This window comes from Equus asinus, chromosome 21, assembly GCF_041296235.1.
Source record: "Equus asinus isolate D_3611 breed Donkey chromosome 21, EquAss-T2T_v2, whole genome shotgun sequence".
Taxonomy (NCBI): Eukaryota; Metazoa; Chordata; class Mammalia; order Perissodactyla; family Equidae; genus Equus; species Equus asinus.
This window is the reverse complement of record NC_091810.1, coordinates 18652802-18675084: the sequence shown is the minus strand read 5'-3', so window position 1 is coordinate 18675084 and position 22283 is coordinate 18652802. Positions and strand designations below refer to the sequence as shown.

The window sequence follows — 22283 nt, the reverse complement described above, 5'->3', positions numbered from 1 at the left end:
GATTTATTTGGAAGGTTCTCTCTGTCCTTCGTTGTGCTGGAAGAAGGGGTTTTTATGGGGGGAGGGGCAGGTGAAGGAGGAAGAAAACTGGGGACTTGGGTGTGTCTCCTAAGCCATGATAATCTCAGGGACATGGGGACAAGTAATCACAGGCTATTAAGGTGGGAGCAGTGGTCCTCAGGCCCAAGTGGGCCCTAGTCACCTAGAGAGCCTGTTTATCCATGCAGGTCCCCAGGGCTGCCTGAAATTTAGACTTGGGGTTGCTGAGATCTTCCTTAAGCTGGGAAGGCGGGGGGAGATCTTCATTTGTAATAAGTTCTGCAGGCAGCACAGTCCTGGTACAGGTGACCTGCAGCCCCTGCCTTAGAGATCCCTGCCTGTGGTGGAGGGACTGGCTTCTGGGGCTTTGGAGGCAGTAGTTGGTATGGGGAGGATGCATCTGACTGACCACCGCCCTCATCTACAGTGTGACCTAGAGTAGGTTGCATCCTCACAGAGTGTGTCTACATCTGTAACACCATGAAGTCATGGGTGTTCAAATACATGGGCAAAGGGCTTTGCACAGTGCTGGAACAGCCACCGTTTACTGAACTCTGACTCAACACAAAATAGGTCATCAGTGTGAATGCCCAGAGGAAGGAAATAATAGCAGCAAACATTTCTTGAGTATTTACGGTGTACAATCCCCTGTGCTAAATCCTTTCCATGGATTATCTGGATAAAATTTTACAACACCCCAAGTAGGTGCTATTATGGCCTTTCTACAATGACGAGACTGAGCCACAGAGATGTCGAGTAACTTGCCCAAGGTCACACAGCTAATAAGAACAAATGTGTAACTCTTCCTATTCAGAGACCTAGGCAATGCAGGAATGGGAAGGAGGATAAGCAGATTGTTGAAGGAGCAGCTTCGGAAGAGGAAACGTCCCCTATGCCCACCCAGCGCCCCCAACCCTTCAGCACCGCGGACAGCTCTCAGGGGGCTTGGGTTTCGCCCCAGAGAAATTCACTGAGGACTCTCCCAAGATGTGGGGTGAAATTGGGGTCTGGGTAAGGTTCCCGGCCCGCTCGAGGCTGCTCCAATAGGGCGGGGGCCACCCGCAGGGCCGGGCGGGGCTCTGTTGCCATCTGGAGCCGCTGCCGCCGGCGGCCACAGTCAAGGCGCGAGCGGCGGGAGCGCACACTCGGCTGGAGGGAGCACAGGCGCCACCGCCGCGGCACACGGGCCGACCCCGCCGCCCCTAGCCCCGGCGGCCCCCGTCTCGCAGCCTCCCGCAGCTACGGCCACCCGACCAGCCATGTCTCTCAGCGGAACCTCTGAGCGCAGCGTCCCGGCCACCAAGATTGAAATTACCGTGTCCTGCCGGTGAGCGGGCCACTCTGGGGAGGGCTTAGGCAGTGCCCCAACCCCAACCGGCTCCGGGGCTCGGCGCGGACACGGGCTAGACCCGGGGGAGAGAGGCATCTGGGCGGAAAATCGCGGAAGCAGACTCAGGGGAGTCGCCGGCGGATTCGGGGAGAGGGTTTCCTTGAACAGCCCCACCCGCAAAAGACGGCTCAGCCTGCGGGTTCAAGGGATGGGTTGCAGGGACCCAGTAGGATCTGGGCCCCAAGAGGACAAAGTTCTAGAAGCTAACCCTCTTTCTTGGGCCCTTGGAGACAGTCTGGATGCATACGCGTCCAGTCCGCAGAGACACTGTTTTTGGGCTGAGATTTCCGGTGCTGTCCAGGATGCTGACAACGCGGACCCCGGCTGGGTGTAGTAATGGGAGAGGGAGGTGCGATTTGAGCCCCATGCCTACCCCGGGTACCCAACTCTGGGTAGAGACGAGGCGGTGGGCTCCAGGATGACCCTCTGTCCATCTGTCTGTCGCTTTCTCTAGGAACCTGCTGGACCTGGACACCTTCTCCAAGTCCGACCCCAGTAGGCGGCGCCAGGGCCGGGAGGGGGAGCCTGGGGTCCGGGCACGACTAGGGCGGGCAGGGGGTGCGGGCCGACCTGACGTCCTTCCCTCCCCGCCCTCGCTCCTGCCTGCAGTGGTGGTGCTTTACACGCAGAGCCGGGCCAGCCAGGAGTGGCGGGAGGTGAGTACCAGAGCCCTCTCCCAGCCCAGAGCCGCCCCCGGGAATCACCTGCCCCCTTGCAGGCCTCGCGCTGACTCTCCGACCCCCATCCAGTTTGGACGGACCGAAGTGATCGACAACACGCTGAACCCAGACTTCGTGCGCAAATTCGTCCTCGACTATTTCTTTGAGGAAAAGCAAAATCTGCGCTTTGACGTGTGAGCCCCGCCCAGAATTCTGGCTTGGACCGCCCCCCGCCCGACCTGGATCAGCCCAAAATTCTGGCTGGCCCCGCCCCGCCTGGACTCCCGGCCTAGCTCCTCCCTCAGGCCCAGTTTGGTCCCACTCTGAAGAGCTCCACTCTAGTCTTAGCTCCAGGCCTACCCTCTCTGACCCTGGCTCCTGCCCCAAAGGAGATCCAGGTTGAATTCGGATCCAAGGCCGCCCCTCCCTCCACCCACAATTTTAACCAGAACTCGAAACCGGGCCCCTTTTCCATGCTCTCTCCCACCAACTTCATCCCACGCTGGTTCCACTCTCTTCCCAGGTACAACGTTGACTCCAAAACCAACATCTCCAAACCGGTGAGCGAGCGTCCCCTCGCGGGTTGGCCGGGTACACAGGCGGAGTTCAGTGTGTTAAACGACCCTCCTTAGAACTCTCCTACCCCTCAACCCCGACTCTACCTTCTTCGGCCCCCACCCCACCCTCCCGGCCCTCCTGTCCTGCTCCTGCCTCGGTTTCCTCCTGCCTGTGCCTCTTACTCACTGCTTCTCTTCCTTCTTGGCCGCCGCTGGGACCTGCAGAAGGTGAGGCTGAATGGGGCTGGACGGCGGGTGAGAGGTGAGGGGTGGGATGGCATCGTGGAGAGCAGCTTAAAGTGATGGCAAGATCAAGAAGCGGGGCTTGCCTGGGTGCCCCCTCCCCTTCCTTTAAAGCACATGCCAGGCGGTGGTTCTTGCGACGTTCCAGCGCCTCAGAAAGCCCTGGTCGGTGCGGCAGCATTACCAGGGCTGGGCTGGGACTCTGCGCCCCCAGCTCCTCCTAGCTTCACTGACTCCGTGTCCCGGCGCAGGATTTCCTGGGACAAGCGTTCCTGGCCCTGGGAGAGGTGATCGGAGGCCAGGGCAGCCGCGTAGAGCGACCCCTCACGTGAGCTGAACCGGAAGGGGTGTGGGGGAAGGGCGGGCACCTCCAAAATCTCCTCCCAAAGACGCTGCTGACCCGATAGCAGTGGAGGCTGGGATTCCCCGTGGTCCGGAGCCTTCAATGGCTCCCATCACCCTCGTGGGAAAATCCAATCTCCAGGGCTTTGCTCAAGGCAGTCTTATGCCTGACATGTCTCTTTCTCCTTACTCTAAGCCTGATTCAACCTTTAAGGTCCACTTCCAAGCCCTTCTCCTCCAGGAAGCTTCCCCTGACTAAGTCAAGTCCTCTGGAATTTCCATTACATTCACTCACTAAATATTTATCACCATGTTTTGTATGCCATACCCTGTGCTAGGCACCAGGGATTTATCCATTCCACAAATACTGCTGGGCACATACTCTGTGTCAGCCACTGTTCAAGGGGTGTGAGTTGCACTGGTAAACAAAACAAAGTTCCTGCCCTCAGGGAGCTTATGCTCTGGAAGAGAGGTAGAGACAGTGCAAAATAGACATCATAAATAAGTGCATTACATAATATATTAGAAGACATTAAGAGCTACAGAAAAAAGGCAAAGCAGAGAAGCATTAGGGGAATTGGACATGCTGGGTGGGCAAGAGGTGCTCTATTCAACAGAGTGGTTGAGTTGGCCCCCTGGAGAGGTAATTTCAGGGCTATGACCTGAAGGAGGTAAGAGAGTGAGCTGTGCAGATATCTGGAGGAGGAATGTTCCAGGCAAAGGAAATCACCAGTGCAAAAGCCCAGCAAGGAGGCCAGTGTGGCTGGAGCCAAGTGAACAAGGGGGAGAGAAAGAGGAGGTGCAGTTGGAGAGTTGACAGTGAGGGCCTTGTAGCCACTGTAAGGATTTAGCCTTTAGTCTGAGTTGGGAAGTCACTGGAGGGTTCTGAGAAGAGGAGTGACATGATCTGACTATGCTTTCAAAGGATGATGCTGGCTGCTGGATTGAGAATAAAGTTTCAGGGGACAAAGGTAGAGCTACGAAGCCAATTGGAAGGCTATTTACAGTAATCCAGGATGGTAGCAGTGAAGGAGGGGAGAAGTGGCCAGATCATGGATATATTTTGAAGGTGGAGCCAACAGCTTCCTGACAGATTGAATACGGATGTGGCAGAAAAAGAGGAGTCGAAGATGACACCAAGGCCTTTGGCCTGAACAACTGGAAGGATGGAGTTACCATAAACTGAGATGGTAAAAAAAAAAAAAAAAAAAAAAAAAAAAAAAAATTGAGGGAGGAATAAGTTATGGGGAGGATTCAATCAGGAGTTCAGTCCAATATGCTGAATTTTATAATTTTTATTAGACATCTGACATGTCAAATAGGCAGTAAGACACATGAGTCTTAGATGTTCTTTAAGGCCATGAGACTAGATGAGGTCACCAGTGAGTGAGGAGAGAATACCAAAGACAGAGACCCCATGAGTTGGAGCTTGAAAAGGAGACTGAGAGGAGCATTAATGAAGTAGGAGGAGAACCAAGAGAAGGTGTTGTCCTGGAAGCAAAGTGAAAGACAGGTATCAAGGAGGAGAGAGTGATCAGCTGTGTCAAATACTACTGCAGGTCAAATAAGGTGAGAATCGGGAATTGGCCATTGGATTTAGCAAGATGGAGGTCACTGGTGACTCTCACAAGCATAGTTTTGAAGGAGAGATGGGAGTGACAGCCTGATTGGAGAGGTTTAGAAGAGAATGGAAGAGAGAAATAGGAGTCAAGGAATCTTCAAGGGGTTTTGCTGCAAAGAGGAGAAGACAAAAGGAGGGTGGCTGGAGAGGGAAATGAGGTCCAGAATATTTTTAGTAATTTTTTAACATGAGAAAAATTACACCACGTTTGTATGTTAATGGGAATGACCCAGTAGAAACTGAAAATTTGACATAATAAAAAGAGAGGAGAATTGCTGGAGTGATGTTCTTGTGCAGACAAGAGGCTGTGGAATGGAGCACATGGTGGAGGGATAAACAGGCACGCAGGCAGTCATTTACAGTAATGGTAGGAAGGCACAGTTGTGTGGATGAAAATACTAGAGGCAGGGTAGGTGTGGTGGTGGGTCTGTGGACATTCTCTTCTGGTTGCTTGAGTTTTGTCAGTGAAGCAGGAAACAAGGTCATTGAGAGTGAGGATGAAGGACGAGGCTTTCTGGGTTTGAGGAGAGGCGAGGAGGAGTGAAACTGCCATCCAGCAGAACTGGAGAGTGAAGGGACTTGGGGCATATAGTATGGTTAGGATGCTCTTGAGGTTTGTGGTCATGTGTTCAAAATGAAACCAGTTAGCATAATTACATGTTTTCCTCTGACCATATTCAGCTGCACAGGTGCAGTATGGGATAGACAGAGAACTGGATTTAACTAGGGCTGTGGTTCTGCCAAAGAAGTATATCAAACTGAGAGCAGGGCAAGGGTAAAGGGATAGGATGCAAGGGAGTGATGGTTATAATCACTGAGTGGAATTCACACTGGGTGAGGAGGTGAGGGAGAACGCCAAAGAAGTGAAGAACAGCAAGAAGGCAAGAGAATGGTGACTTGGTTCTGGATGTGCAGGTGAAGAGTCCCTGTACTCATTACATTCCATGTTTTTAAAGCACAGAGAGTCAGAGATAAAGGAGCCAAAGAAATGGTTCAACAGTCTCATTTTAAAGATGGGGAAAATGACACAGCAAGTTGGAGTCAGGACTTGAACCCAGGATCCCTGATCTAGCTTTCTTTCTGCCACACTTTGGATTCCTTTGGGGATTGGGGTTCACAGGCCCATATTAACAATGTCCCTGACTGCTTGGAGACCCAAGGCAAGTGGGAATGGGTGTTCTGGTATGCATCCTTCAAGCATATGGAAGTGTCCCTTCTTGGGTCAGGAGAGAATAAGACTTCCTTTGTCTTTTTTATCTCACTCTTCACAGTATTTGGAAAGCATAGCATTTGACCTAACAAACCAGGCCTTTTGCCCCAGGTCTAGATGGAAATTCCTCTCCCTCATTCAAGACTGCCACATCACACTCTACTTGCCTGCTGGCTTTGACATCCCACCTCCTCCTGGAAGCTCCCCAAGGGCAGGGTCTAGCAGAGCTGGAGAGTGCCAACCAACCAATTCATACCCAGCACAGTGCCTGGCATATAGTAGATACCAGAGTCTGCTTTTAGAAATATAACCATCCTCATATCTATAAAGCTTACTAATTGCTTTTCCTTCTATGCACTCATTCAGATCTCTTCACAGCCCTGAGAGGTAGGCATGAGTTCTACTCCATATAGGAGAAAACTAGGGCCCAAAGAAAAGGGAAATAACTTGCCCAGTACTCTAAATCCTTTGTCTTTCCCATGCTACCATTATGAGATGTCCACCTAGGCTAGATAAACCCCTTCCTTCCAGACTACAGACCCCTTTCCAGTCAAAGTCAGGCCCTTCCCCACCAAGAGCCACCCAAGATACAAGGGGACACACTCAGGGGACTGTCAGTAATTGGCAAATTGAATCCCCTGGCCCACCCAATCCCAGATTGGCCACCCTAATCCTTGTTGCCTACTCCCCCTCCCTCACAAAGAGGCTTTTTCTGCTTCCAGGGGTGTACCAGGCAAGAAGTGTGGGACCATATTGCTGATCGCAGAGGAGCTTAGCAATTGTCGGGTCAGTAAGGGCCACAAGCTAGACCCAGGAGGCTCCCTTCTCTCTCCGAACTCCCTTTAGTGGACTCTCTGAGGCTATGGGCAATTTGAGTGTCAACAGCCCAACTTCACCCCTAGGACATTGCCACCATGCAGCTATGTGCAAACAAGCTAGACAAGAAGGACTTCTTTGGGAAATCAGACCCCTTCCTTGTGTTCTACAGGAGCAATGAGGATGGCACGTGAGTCACTGCCATCTCTGATGGCAGCCCCCTACCCCTCCACTGTGACCATGGGCCCATTAGGGCTCTTAGGCTGGTTGTGGGGCATCTTAGACTCCACCAGGACCAGAGCCCAGAATTCACTCAAGGCAGCACACAATATGTGCTTAACAAGTGGGAGAATCCCAGGAATCTCCAAGAGTATAAGGCCCTGTCTCTGTGCTCAGCCCTACCCCAAAAGCAGGTTCCAGTCCTCTTGCTCCTCTCCAGGTTCACCATCTGCCACAAGACAGAAGTTGTGAAAAACACGCTGAACCCCGTGTGGCAGCCCTTCAGCATCCCTGTGCGGGCACTGTGCAATGGAGACTATGACAGGTCTGCTTCAGCATAAGCTAGGGAGTAGGGGGACAAGGGTATGAGAGTGAGGTTGCTGGGCCCCAGAATGATAGCAAAAGTGTCATAATAGTGTTGAAAGATCCTGCTCAGAGAGACAGAATTTTGGGCATGGAGATGGGGGGATGGTAAAGCAGATGAATAGCCACATGGATGGATAGATGGATGAATGGATGGGTAGGTGGATGAAAGGGCAAATGAACAAATGAATGAGCAGATACATGAATGGATGGTCAGATGGATAGATAAATTGGTGAATGGATGGATAGGTATATGAATGGATGTATAAGAGGATTGGTGGGTGGGTAGAAAAGGAGATGGATGAATGGATAGCAGATGAATGGATAAGTGGACTGATGGGCGGATTAGTCAATGGACAGATGATGAATGGATTAATAGATGGACGAGTAAATGGATGAGTGGATGGATGGGTATTTAAGAAATTGGTGGATGGCTGGAGAAGCAGAGGGATGATTGGAAAAGCAGGAGGAAAAATTGGTGGAGTAACAGGTGGATTGATGGATGGACAGATGAATGGATGGTAGATGGATAGATGGATTAGTGAATAAATTAGTTGATGGATGAGTGTAAAGTAGATGGATAGGCTGACCATGTGAACTAGTAAATGTACAGTATGATGATAAGTGGGTGGGTGGAAGGATAGATGGGCACATAAATGGATGGTTATACAGATGAAGGGATGATCAGATGGACAGGTGTCAGATGGTTGGGTGTTTGGTTGAACAGATGAATGGACAGACAGATGGATGCTTGCATGCATCAGTGAGTCAGTGAATGGCAGGATGTATAGTTAGAAAGATGGATATAGATAAGGATTAATAGGGAATTCGATTGGCAAATGTATGGGTAAATGGGTGGCTAGATGGATAGACAGATAGTTGAATGGATTGCCCCATAGATAGATGGACATATGGGATGACTTAGGCATAGTAATTAAGAACAAGGTCTTTGGAACCAGGATGTCTGAGTTTACAGTAGTCACCCCTTATCCGCAGGAGGATACATTCCAAGACCCCCAGTGGAGGCCTGAAACCGCAAATAGTACCAAACCCAATATATACTGTTTTTTCCTGCACGTACATACTTGTGATAAAGTTTAATTTATAAATTAGGCACAATAAGAGATTAACACCACTAATTTCTTTTTGCTGTATCCAAATTGCCAGTATCACTACTCTTGTGCTTTGGAGACATTATGAAGTAAAATAAGGGTTACCTAACACAAGCACAGCAATACCACAGCAGTTGATTTGATAACTGAGACAGCTACTAAGTGACTAATGGGCAGGTAACGTATACAGTGTGGATATGCTGGACAAGGGATGATTCACGTCCTGGACCGGACAGAGTGGGACAGCGCAAGATTTCAAAATGCTACTTGGAACGGAGCACAATTTAAAACTTAGGAATTGTTTATTTCTGGAATTTTCCACTTAATATTTCTGGACCACAGTTGAGAGCAAATAACTGAAACCACAGAAAGCAAAACCATGAATAAGGGGGGACTGTAAATCTCAGCTCAATCACTTACTAGTTATGGTCCTTGGTCAAGTTATTGTTGTTTTTTTACTCCTGTTTCCTTATCCAAAAATAAGAATAATAGTACTTACTTTATAGGGTGGTTGTTAAATTAAATGAGACAATCTGTGAAAGTGCTGAGAACAATGCCTGGAATATAGTAAGACTCAATAAGTGGTAAAGAATAGTAATAGTGATACAAACACAGGAGTAGTAGTAATAGGGGTAGTGGCAGTAGATGGGTGGGCATGTGCATGGACTGATGAATGAACAGATAGGATGAATGTATGGATGAGAGGAAGGGTGATGGAAGGACAGAGGGGTGGATGGGAGAATGATTTGTGTATGGTGAAGTGGGTGGGGGTGTTTCTAGGATTTATTATACACACCCAGCCTATGTTTATCTCCTGCATTTCAGAACGGTGAAGATTGATGTGTACGACTGGGACCGGGATGGAAGGTAGAACTGCCTCACAGTACTGCCTTCTCTTGTACTTAACCCAAACAATTCCCTATAATATATAGTGCATTCACTAGGAACCCCAAAGTGGCCTTAGGAGCCAGGAAGGGTGATGATAGATGCCAAGACCTGGGGTACAACTGATCCCCTCAGTTGTCTCTCTGGTACACTGTCTCTTCCCTTCTCTTCCCCTTAGCTTGGCCCCTCTTCTGGCCCCAGCCCCAGTGCCCTGCAGCCCAAGTAGAGGCAGGGGATAGTGGGAATAAAAGACTGATTTCAGGGCTGGCTCCAAGCCAGCAGCAGCTGCTGCTCACCCACCCCTGGCCTCATTGCAGCCATGACTTCATCGGTGAGTTCACCACAAGCTACCGGGAGCTGAGCAAGGCCCAGAACCAGTTCACAGTGTATGAGGTGAGAGCTCTAGCTCTGTCCAAGTTGCCCAGGCCCTCCCTCCCACTGTGCTCAGTCTGCAGCTCCCTTCCTCTCTTTCCCACCATCACTGTTATCTTCCTCACTTAGGTACTTAACCCTCGGAAGAAATGTAAGAAGAAGAGATATGTCAACTCGGGAACTGTGAGTGTTCCTTGGAGCTCTGGCTCTCTTGGATCCTTCTGTTTATGTCCCCATTGACACAGTGTGACAAACACTGGGGGTATGGGCAGGCTGTGGAGACAGATGACTTGGATATAGTAATATTGGACACAAGGTAGCAGCATCTAAATTGTTTTGTTTTGTTTTGTTTTTTCTCACTGGAGGAAAACTTTTTGATCTTTACTCTTCTGTAGAATTTTTTTAAAAACCTAAGCTGCATTTCCCAATTTAATATACATTTGGAAATCCAAATATGTTTCTGACAGCTTCCCCTTTTTGCTCTTTCAGAAATTGCACAGAGTGAGACAGGGTGGGGCAGGAGGTGGAATCATGTGCCTCTCTCCCTTCTGCCACCCTAACTGCCCTTTCCAAAGTGGCAGGGCTGCCTATTCTGTCCCACAGGTGACGCTGCTCTCCTTCTCTGTGGATTCTGAATTCACTTTTGTTGATTACATCAAGGGAGGGTGAGTCACAGACCAAGCTCTGGGCTGAAAGCCCAGCAATGAGTTACTCCCAGTTCTGAGCCTCAGTTTTCTTATTTATGAATGGTCAGGGTCCAACGAGATCATGGAGATAAACTTTAAAACACTTGGCAAACCATAAAGTGCTCTGTAAAATGCATAGTATTGCCCATCTTAGTTCTCTTCAGGAGGGTGCCTTTCGTCCCTAGCTTCCAGTCCCCTCTGGGAAGATGCCAGACCAGTGGTCTTCATAGGTGGCCCCAGTAACCTAACTGAGGCCCAGAAAAAAAGTTATGGCCAAACAAGAGGGAGAGGCCAAGAGAGAGGGGAAAGCCAAGCACACTACAGAAGATATTCCGCTTGGTTCAGTCGAGGCAGGCAGATCTGGAAAAGGTACTTTGCTTCTCTGAATCTCACTTTTCTTCTATGTAAAATGGAGATGTTAATTACTACTTCAGGGCAATAGTAAGGGTTAAGTTAAATTACATATAATACACTTGTCACACAACAGGCATTTAATTCTGCTACCCAAAGTGTGCTCCATCGACAAGCAGCACCTGCATCACTGGAAGTTTGTTAGAAATGTAGACTCTTAGGCTCCACTCAGACCATCCAGATCAGCATCTGCATTTTAACACAATCCCCCGGAGATTCATATGCACACTAGTGTTGGAGAAATCCTGGTATAATAAGTATTAATTCCTCACTTCTCAATCCATGTACTTGCCCAACAGGACGCAGCTGAACTTCACAGTAGCCATTGACTTCACAGCTTCCAATGGTGAGCCATGGGTCGGGAAACAGGGTGTATGTGTGGGGGAATTCTAAGGAAGTCATTAGGGATTGGCCTGGATTCCGACCTGGGAATAAGAGTTCACCTACCCAGGAAACCCAGCCTTGAGGCAAAGCCCAGCCAGGCTGGCACTAGGTCAGGAGTGTTGGGGAGAGATTTTTGGGTGTAAGGGTAGGCAGAGGGTACAGGAAAATAGGTGGGTAAATGGATCAAAGAAAGTTGAAAAGATAGATAGCTCAAGAAGTGGATGACTAAACGAATGGATAGGAAAGAGTAGGGGCGTAAGGAGAGATGGATAGGTAAATGGGTGGTGAGCGATGACTGTGTGGGTAGATAGGTTGGTGACTGAGTACAACAGGTTGGACAAATGGATGCATGGATGGGTATGTAGGTGGACAAATGGACAGATGTTTAGGGAAATAACAGGTAAGTAGATAGGGAATGGATGAGTGGACAAGTGGATGGATCCATATGAGGATAGACAGACAAGTAAATGAATGGAATAGATAGGGATGGATGGATGGATGGAAAAAAGAATATGGCTGTATGGATTTATGGGAAAGGAAGAGAAATGGCAGGTGGGCAAGTGGATGGATGGAGGGATGGACAGATGGATAGGTGGGTGAATAGTTGGATAAGAGAATAGAGAGGCAGTTGGATAGAGATGAATAGGTAGATTGGAAGACGGATTTATGCCCAGTGAATAGGAGAATGGACATGTGGGTAGGTGAATAAATTGATGGATATAGGGGTTTGTGGGTGGCTAGATGGATAAATGAACATATGGATGACTGGGTAAAATAATGAGGGAGTACATAGGTAAAGAATGGATGAATGGATAGGTGGATGGATGCATATAAGGACAGGCAGGTGAATAGATGGATGATCAAGGTGACCATGAGGCTGGGGCTCCTGTGTCCCTACAGGGAATCCCCTGCAGCCCACCTCCCTGCACTACATGAGTCCCTACCAGCTCAGCGCCTATGCCATGGCCCTCAAGGCAGTGGGAGAAATCATCCAGGACTATGACAGTGACAAGCTCTTCCCAGCCTACGGCTTTGGGGCCAAGCTGCCTCCAGAGGGACGAATCTCCCACCAGTTCCCCCTGGTATGGTACTGGCCAGAGCCTACACTCCATGCTCTGGCATCTGGCCCACCCAAGTTGATGAATTTCTTCTATTTACATTTCTTCTAAGGGTCAAGGACCTGCAGAGAAGCAGGAAGCTTTGAGAGGGTGACAGAGCAGGGAGGGGAGCAGGGCTGGAGTTTGGAGATGAGCATGAAAGAGCATGATGGAAAAAGGAAGGAGTGAGCTGGGATCAGAGCACTCCGGGGTATACCCTGCACTGGGCTCAGCCCAGCAAGTCATCTTCCCTGACAGAACAACAATGATGAGGACCCCAACTGTGCGGGCATTGAGGGCGTGCTGGAGAGCTACTTCCAGAGCCTGCGCACAGTGCAGCTGTACGGGCCCACCTACTTTGCTCCTGTCATCAACCAAGTGGCCAGGTAAGGGAACTGGGTCGGGGTTGGGGGGAATGAGGGGACCTAGACAGGGAACTTACTTCCCAAGGGTGCTCAGGATTATTCTTGGGTAAACTTGGGCTTTAGGGAGAGGGTGAAAGTTTCAGTGTTGGCCAGGCTCTGGTATAAAGAGGTTATGCAATGCCTTATTCTGAGGTAGAGAGGGTGTCAACAAACTACCCCAACCCCACTCCCTGGGAACAACAACCCAGGCCTCAAGTTTGGGGATAAGAGAGAAGGGCCTATAGCACAATAGCTAAGGCACAAGCTTTGGCATCAGATGTGGGAGTGATCCTGGCTCCAGCACTTGCTAACCATGTGACCTTAAGCAACTTAGCCTTTCTAAGGCTCCATTTCATCCCTGTAAATGGGTGTAATAATGGATAACAATAGCACCTTCTTAATAAGGTTATTGGGAGTTTAATATTAGATAACAATGTAAGAATTATTAGCACAGTGTCTGGTCTATAGTAAGTGCTCAATAAATGGTAGATTAAAAAATAGAAGAGTAATTTCTAAAAATAGATAACTCCAAATTTTCAGAATAAAAACATACCAAAAAAAACCCAGAGCACATATCAAATGATTTTTAAAATTCAAGTAAAATAAAATGACAGAACTAAAACTAAACATATCAATAAACATAAATTAGATAAGCTCACCTATTAAAAGAAAAAGATTCTCTGATTGAATTAAAAATACATATAAGTAAACCCTACTATTTGCGAATAAAAGAGACCCAGCTAACACAAAGTACCTTAGAGAGCTTGAATGTAAAAAGATGAAACAAAAACGGAGAATTAAAGTGGAAAGATTTCAGGGAGATTTATATGTCCATAGACTTCCTTTTTCCCTAATGAAGATTTGTTTATTTTCTAATTCATAATGAGGATGAGATTTCTTTAACTATAAAAGTAACATAACATTGTGTTAGAAAATTTCAAGGATGGAGAAATGAAATAAGAAATCACCCAGAGTACTGCCTGCGGGAATGTGGATGTATATATAGTTCTTGACAGTCTTTTCCTTATGCATCCATAAGTGCAGTCAAATTACATTTAATATTTCACTACTGATTTTTTCACTTAATATTGGAGCCTGAACGTATTTTTTTGTTTTTAGTAAACAGACTTCTTGAATATTATCTCGGGCAAGTTCAATGGTTCATTCATTTATTCACTCATTTAATAAACATTCAGTAAAGGGGCAATGTAGCATGAATGTGGGCCATGGAACCAGACCAGCTAAGTTAATACTCCCACTCTACCACTCACTAGCTGTGTAACTTTGGGCAAGACTCTTAACCTCTCTGCTTATTTCCTCAGTTGTAAAAAGGGGATAATAATATCCACATCATAGGGTTGTTGAGAGGATTAACTAAATTAATATATGTCAAGCACCTAGAACTATAAGTGTGTTGGCTATTACTGTTACTATTATTATCATTATTACTATTCAAAGGGCATCTGCTGTGTGCTCAGTTCTCTACTGGGACACTGGAGACTCACAGATGAATCAGATCTGGTCTCTGCCCTTGGGACTTCCTGCCTCGGTGCAGGAGACAGAAATATAAATAAATCATTACTTTCTGTAGGCCAGAGCTTCCCAGACTTTTCCAGCAAGTCACCTGTCGGCAAAAGCAAGCAACTGATTCTCCCAGGGGAATCTGGGGGCACAGCTGAAAGCAGCCAGGCTGAAAATGTCTTTGAAGTCCCCATATTTTATCTTAAAAATGCATGCAAATTTTACATTCTTCTCACATTATGCTTTAATTTGGGGGAGAGGGGAAGGTGTTTTAAGTGTCTTTAGAGTTATCTAGCTTTATCCACCAGATATATAGTAGAATGAATGCTCCAGGTATCCTGTGGCCTTTGGTCCCTCCGGGTACACATGCTGGTACCCTCAGGGGTGTGAGACCCCATTTGGAAGGGCAGACAGCCCATCTTGGTAGGCAGTATCCTAGAAGGCAGAGGGAGAGGAGGGGAGGATGTATAGTCTGAGAGACCCAAGGCAGCCTATTGGCGGAGGGGACTACTCAGCTAGGTCTAGAGGGCAAGGTGGACTTTATCAGAGAAAGAGGTGCAGAGTAGGCCTGGCAGAAGGAACTGCATGTGAAAATCACAGAGGCATTAAGGGGCAAGCTTAGGAAACAGAAAACAATACAGTAGGACCAGAATGTGTGTATATGTGGAGGAGCACCCAAAGATCAGGCCAGGACCAGAGAGTGAAAGAATCCAGAGTTCAGGCTTTAGGCTCAGTTGGTCAAGAATGGGCTTGGACTCTGGCTTCACCACCACTTGCTGGTGCTACTTAATGTCTCTGAACTTCAGTTTTCCCATTTAAAAAATGGGAATGAAAAATAGGCCTACCTCATAGAATGGTGGTGAGGATTAAATTAGATCACGTATGTCAAGTGTGCAGCTGTGATTCTGATGATCACAGATGGCTCTTTGTTGTTTCTCACCCAATAGCCAAGTGAGGCACAGACTGGCCTCCCTCAGCTAGTCACCCATCTCCGAGTCTAAATGGGCTTGGGAATGCCAGGTACCTATGGGGAACCAAAGATGTACCTCCTGTGCCCCTAAACCTTTCCATGCCCCCCACTGCCCCTGGTTCACAAATTCCTTCATGAGTGGGTCTTCACCCACTGCTCCAGCCTCATCTCTCTTCTGTAGTCCTACATGCGCCTTCTAGAACATTCTCTCGTACATGCCATTCCCTCTCTCTGGAACACTTTTCCCTTTACCTTCCCAACCCCGCACCCCCCCACCACCACCACCACCACCTTCACCTGGCTAACTCCTACTTATTTTTCAGATCTTAGGTCAGATGTCACATCCTCAAAGCCCTAACCTCAATGCATCTTAATGGTATAAGCATCCATCTCCCACAGAATAATACTCTATTCTCTGCTGAAATCTCAGCACCAAGCTTGGTGCCTGACACACAGCAGGTGTGCAATGACTCTCTGTAAAACAAGTGAGTGACAGGAAATGGTATCAGTCCAGGCCTACAAGGAGGCTTCAGCCAGAATTCAGGAAGGGAGCAGGGGCCACTAAGGAGGATTATGACCCACTCCCATGCAGGGCACTGGGCAAACTGAGCCATAGCTATTTGAATTCTCCACTCTCACCCTGCTTTCCTCTGATTTTTTTATATCAAGCTTAAATACCAGCACTCTCCAATTGAACTCTCTACAATGATGGAAATGTTACCTATTTGTGCTATCCAATATGGTAGCCGCCAGCCACATATGGATATTGAGCACTTGAGATGCAGCTACATGAACAAGGAACTGAATGTTTAATTCTATTTAACTTAGTTAATTTATTTATTTTTTATTTTTTAAAGATTTTATTTTTTCCTTTTTCTCCCCAAAGCCCCCTGGTACATAGTTGTATATTCTTCCTTGTGGGTCCTTCTAGTTGTGGCACGTGGGACACTGCCTCAGTGTGGTTTGATGAGCGATGCCATGTCCACGCCCAGGATTCAAACTGACAAAACACTGGGCCGCCTGCAGCGGAGCGCACGAACTTAACCACTCGGCCACGGGGCCAGCCCCTAACTTAGTTAATTTAATATTCAATAGCCAATGTGGCTAGGGGCTACCTTATTGGATAGTGCAGCTCAATCCTTTCCAACCCACACGGGGTCTGAGACTGGAAGTCAAGAGACCCAGGTCTGTCATGGCCTTTGTGCTCTCTCAAGGTCTCATTTTTTCGTATTTGTAAAATAAGAAGACTGGACTCAATGACTTCTGAAGTCCTTTTCAGATGGAAAAATCTTGGATTCAAAGATTGATGGTGAGAGAAGAAAAAGGAGCTCTGGGAGCAGCTGTTAGACTGGCTGAGGACTCAGCAGCCCAGGCAATGGAATGTGGTCAGCAAAGGGGAGAAGGGAGAGAGAGAAGAAATGAGTGAGAGAGAAGAAAGAAGGCCTTCAACATTTGCGCTTGCTCTTGCATAAACGCCAAAATGTTTCCAGGGCCAACAAAGCCCTGTGTGGTCTGGCCCCTGCCCCATCTCAGCCACAGAGTCCACTCTGCTTCCCTCACTTTCTGGGCTCCAGACAAGGGGGGCTTCCTTCAGTCCCATCACAGAGGCTTTGTCTATGCTGTTCCCTCTGCCTGGAATGATCCTCCCTTCACTCAGCCTCTCCTTCATCCTCAAACACTTTTTCTTTAAAGAAGCCTTCACTGACCTTCTGGACCATGTCAGATCCCCTACTAGACACTGTCATACCAGTATCCCTTCCCATCACAGCACTTGTCTCAAGTATAATTTTATACCTATTTCTGTGATTCTTGGATCAATGTCCCCCCTCAAGAGGGCTAGAATGGATTTGTTTTTTTCTCCTAGTGTACCTCCAGTGCCTAACACAGTACCCATCATAGTAAGCGCTCCATAAATGTTACTGGAGGGATGGCAGGCAGGGGCAGGCAGCCAGGTCTGAGGAAGGAGCCTGAGCTTCAAAATCCCCAGTCCTTGCCCACTCCTTACACGCTGGCTGTGGAAGCTTTACGGGTAGGGTGTTCCCTTGGCCTCTCTGGGCTTTCAGCTGGATTCTGACCTTGCCCTCTCACCCAGGGCTGCAGCCAAGATCTCTGATGGTTCCCAGTACTATGTTCTGCTCATCATCACTGATGGGGTCATCTCTGACATGACGCAGACCAAGGAGGCCATTGTCAGTGTGAGTCCAAGGAGGAGGGCTTGGCAGGGTGGGATCACTGTTAATAAATGTGAAGGAGTTGAAATTTTACCCTACTTGCAAGTTAAAGAATTAACCTGCCAGTTTTATGGATACTGGCAGAAGACACAAGATTCCTGGATCAGAGACAAAGGACTTAGTTATCCCCAGCAATAGCAGTAACTTGGGTTTCAGCCTTTGCTCTGATTATCTAAGTCCTGATTCCCAAAAGATGATGTGAAAAGGGTCAGATGATATCTGCACCTACAGTGGGTTGCATTATAGGACAGAAACCTTGAACTTAGGGAACCTGAATCTTTTATAATAGGCAGTAAGCATGCCTGCCCTTTTTTCCAGTGTGAGACATTTTATTATACCAGACGTTAACAAACCTGCCCTTTGCTCTAAAAGAAGATACTGTGACTTTCAAGGCTGTTTGATATGCAGACATCCTTGCAAAGATAGTCTAGAACAAAGGGAATCAGTGTCTCTGCTTGCAAGGTGTGCAGAAACGTGACACACACAGAGAATTGTTTCCCAACAGTCACCTCCCTTGTTATGGCTGCTCACCCCAACTGTTCACCCTTTTTCCCCTCACAGGCCTCCTCATTGCCCATGTCTATCATTATTGTTGGTGTGGGACCAGCCATGTTTGAGGGTGAGTAGGATGAGGGGGTGTCTATGAGTGGGACCAAGAACTGGGGAAGATTGGGGCAGATCTGGGCACCCAGGCCTGCCTCAGAGAAAAGATAGGATGGATGCCTATGCTGGACCTTGGCCAAATCACAGACCTCTAAACCTGTTTCCTCATCATAACCGAGACTGTTGATACAAATAGCTTCCCTTCTGGGGTTCCTGGGAGGATGGAATACATGGGAAGGCATCATAATAATAACTCCATAACAATGCCTAATTTTTGCAGGACTTTGATACAACCATTGGGATTCTCATGGTGACTCTGAAGGGGAGCTAAAGAGGGAGGGAGGCGGCATGGGTTGGTGTGGGAGAGGCCAATCAGCTAAGGAGTGTCTTTTCTGCAGCAATGGAAGAGTTGGACGGTGATGACGTGCGCGTGTCCTATAGGGGACGCTACGCAGAGCGAGACATCGTTCAGGTAGACTTGACCAGGAAGAGGAAGTCATGGAGTCGAAAGGCATGGTGGGAAGGAGAGGCTAGACTGGCAGCCACTCTCCCTTACTGCCTTCTTAAATCACCTACCTTTCTCCCCCTCACTCTCAGCCTTCCTGCATTCAGTGAACAAATTCTTTTTGAGAAATAGGCAGGTTACTGCAGCCATTGTGGATCCATAGTGTAGAAGATCCCAGGGCCTTTCATCTCTAGTGGAGGCAACCAGTAATAATCACACAGTTAAATATCTCATTAGATTGTGATAGTGCTCTAGAGGAACAGCAAAGGCCACTAGGAGAGCCTATAACAGAAACCTGATTAGGTAGGGTAGTCAGGGAAGGCTTCTATGAGGAAATGACATTTCAACTGAAACCTAAACAAGGGGATAAGTATTACAAGCAAAGGAGCAGCACATGAGAAAGCCCTGAGGCTCAGAAGAATTGGACCAATCATGGAAAATGCAAGAGGCCAGGGTGGCAGATCACAGTAAATGAGAGGAAGAGGGAGCCAAGGCCTTGCCGGTTATGGTCAAGATTGGGATTTTGTTCTAAAAGAATTGGAAAGCTCTTGAAGGATTACAGAGGGGAGTAGGTGGTCAAACTTACATTTTAAGAGGCTCTCTGCTGTGTGGAGGGTGGACTCTGGCAGGATGATAGAGAAGGCAAGTAGACCTGTTAGTGAGGAAGACTTTGAAGTAATGGAGGGGAGACAATAGGGATCTGGAGGAGAATGGAAGCAGTGAGGATGGAGGTTCAAAAGATTATTTAAGAAAATTTTACAAGAGTTGATGATCTGATTAAATGGTGATGAGGTGTGAGGGAGGCTTCAAGGATGACGGTCAGTTTTCTAGCATGAGCAACTGAGTGAGTGATAGGCCCATTTCCTGGGAAGGGGAAAGCTGGAGGAGGAGCAGACTTGGCAGAAAGGGCTAGAATTCAGTTGTGAACACATTAGGTTTGAGGTATCTACGACAACTGAATGGAGATGTGATATGGACAACTAACTCTGTGGCTCTGAACTTTAAAAAGAGGCCAGGGATGAATATATAAATTTGGGAGTCATCAGGGAAGAGTTTTTAAAGCTTGGAAGCATATGAAATCACCCAGCAAGAGAACTGAGAAGGAGAAGGGACCAGGTTTAGGGATCAGGTAGGCCCAGAGGAATAAGGAGGGAAAAAATAGGAGAGCATCCAGAAAAGTAGGAGAAAATCCGGGAGAGTATGATGTGTCAAGAGTAGGATATGTCCCGGAAGATTATGGCCAAATGTAATGGAAAGCTAAAGAGAAGTCAAGCTAGATGAGGATTGACAATTATTGCCCACTGGACTGATTTGGGAACATGGGGCTGCTGACAACATTAGCAAAAGCAGTTTTTAGTAGACTGTGTGAAGCCAAACTGGAGTGAGTTGAGGGTGAACAGAAGGTGGAAAAAAAAGTGGGTGGGTAGAAAGCAAATGTGGAAAGCTATCCAAAATAGGGGGAGACAGACAGTGTGATATTTGGAAAGAGATGTTAGCGGTCAAAGAGGAAGCCTCCCTACTGCCCTCCTCTCTACTCCGCTCTCTCCTGGCCACCACCCACACCTGATTGTCTGTGCCTGTCCCAGTTTGTCCCATTCCGAGACTATGTCGACCGTTCGGGGAACCAGGTGCTGAGCATGGCCCGACTAGCCAAGGATGTGCTGGCCGAGATCCCTGAGCAGCTGCTGTCCTATATGCGCACCAGAGACATTCAGCCTCGCCCCCCACCCCCTGCCAACCTCAGCCCAACTCCAGCTCCAGAGCAGCCCTGAGGAGCCCACCTATCCAACGCCTAGCAGTCTGCCTGCCTGCCCACCCACTGCTTCTGCTGCAAGCCATAGATTCCTGGAGCCCTGGACCTCACTGGGAGGCCAGCTTAAAGGATAGGAGGTAATTGGTGGAGCCCTCCGCCCCCTCACCCATAGAAGGGCCTGGCACTGTCACGACCTCCCTGCCTTCATGCCAATAATAAAGCTGATCTTTATTCCACCTGTGTCTCATGGCTCTTGGGGAAGGAGACTGGGGGACCCAGGGCTTGGGGCCACACCAAGAGGAGGGAGCAAAACAGCTTCAGCTAGGGTTCATCCCCATCCTAACACATCCATCCAATCCCTTCTTCAGACATTCTTCAAACACTTTAGGAAATAAGTGAAACTGTGCGTGTGTACATTTTTTTCTGAGGAGAGAGACCTTTAGCTTTCATCAGATACTCAAAGGGTTCCTGACCTCAAAAGGGTTTGGCTTTAAGATGACTGTATATAAGTCTGCTCTGATCCATTTATTCTGAGTTTTTTTAATAAGGATAATAAAAAAAGCTAATATTTTCTTTGAGTATTCACTATATATCAGACACAATGCTAGGCGATTTACAAGCACCATTTTATTTAATCCTCACAATAATCCTATGAAGCAGGCACTATATTTTATGTTCATTTTACACATGAGGAAACTGAGGCTCAGAGAGGTTAAATCACTTATTAAAGAGAACTCATTAGTTTGACTCCAGATCACAACATCTTAACCAGAAAACATATTCTTGAAGTGTCAATTTTATTAGGATGTTTTTGGGAAGACATTGTATATGAAAACACATACGTTATATTGGGTACGATGCAAGGTTTGCATTAAGACAAAACTGAAGCTTCCAGATGCTTTGGAACCCCAGATGCTTCCAGACCCTTTCACACTCCTCTTTGATGGCAAAACTGGAGAGGCTCAGCAACAAGCATTGTTCAACAAGCGGACTCTCCCTGGCACTCGAGTTCTCCGAAGTCCCCAAGAAATGACTAGAGTTTTCGAGCTCCGTTTTACAAATAAGGGATTTGAGGCAGGAAGAATTTAACAACTTGCTCAAGTTCAGATAGCTACTAAGTGGCCCAGTGACATTAAAATCAGCTCTGTTTTTTTTTAAGATTGGCACCTGGGCTAACAACTGTTGCCAATCTTTTTTTTTTTCTGCTTTATCTCCCCCAACTCCCCCCCCCCCCCCGTACATAGTTGTATATCCTAGTTGCAGGTCCTTCCAGTTGTGGGATGTGGGACGCAGCCTCACCGTGGCCTGACGAGCGGTGCCATGTCCACGCCCAGGATCTCAACCTTGGGCCGCAGCACAGGAGCGCGCGAACTTAACCACTCGGCCACGGAGCCGGCCCCAGCTCCGTCTGTTTTGACATCACCTTCTAACTGGCAACCCATAGCCATGATGCATCTCCAAGCCAACCTATGGAGTTCCCAGCATCTGAATTCCATTTTACCCTACACAAGCCCTTTTATACCCCTTCAGCCCTCTGCACCTCCCCAAACCCGGCCCTTCCCTCCGGATCCACAGCTTCCCTCCGGTCCCTCTGCTTTACCTTTCCCAAGCCCCTTCCCTTTCCTTCAGCCACGCCCCGTTATTCCTAACTTGGTCCCGCCCTTTCCCTCCAGCCCCGCCCCTTACCTTTTCCAAGCCCCACCCTTTCCCTTCAGCCTCGCGTCGTTTTCCCAGCTCTATCCTTTCTCGCTAGCCCAGCTCCACCTTCCAGGCCCATCCAAAGCCCCGCCCTTTCTTTCCTGAGGCTCACTCTTCTGTTTAGCTCCACCCTTTAGCTCCGTTCAGCCCCTATTCTCCTTACTGGGGCCCGCTTTACAAATAGCCCCGCCC

General features: G+C 48.0%; 1 protein-coding gene across 5 annotated transcripts; it reads left to right on the top strand.

The window, feature by feature from the left end:
• The first annotated feature begins 1106 nt into the window (after positions 1-1106).
• On the top strand, positions 1107-20629 carry CPNE9 (copine family member 9). Of its 5 annotated transcripts, none has more exons than XM_044754989.2 (20): positions 1107-1366; positions 1884-1924; positions 2039-2085; positions 2179-2282; positions 2612-2648; positions 3140-3216; positions 6784-6847; positions 6964-7067; positions 7317-7421; positions 9397-9438; positions 9774-9849; positions 9958-10011; positions 10432-10493; positions 11225-11271; positions 12210-12391; positions 12665-12792; positions 17394-17496; positions 18094-18151; positions 18534-18607; positions 20227-20629. In XM_044754989.2, the coding sequence occupies exons 1-20, from the start codon at positions 1299-1301 to the stop codon at positions 20410-20412; spliced, it is 1659 nt and encodes a 552-aa protein (XP_044610924.1). In that variant the 5' UTR covers positions 1107-1298; the 3' UTR covers positions 20413-20629. The 5 variants fall into 5 exon arrangements, with proteins under 5 accessions (XP_044610924.1, XP_070349872.1, XP_044610926.1 ...); XM_070493771.1 differs by having other exon boundaries at positions 1159-1366; positions 20269-20553; XM_044754991.2 differs by lacking the exons at positions 1107-1366; positions 1884-1924; positions 2039-2085; positions 2179-2282; positions 6784-6847 and adding an exon at positions 2414-2486.
• Positions 20630-22283: the final 1654 nt, after the last annotated feature.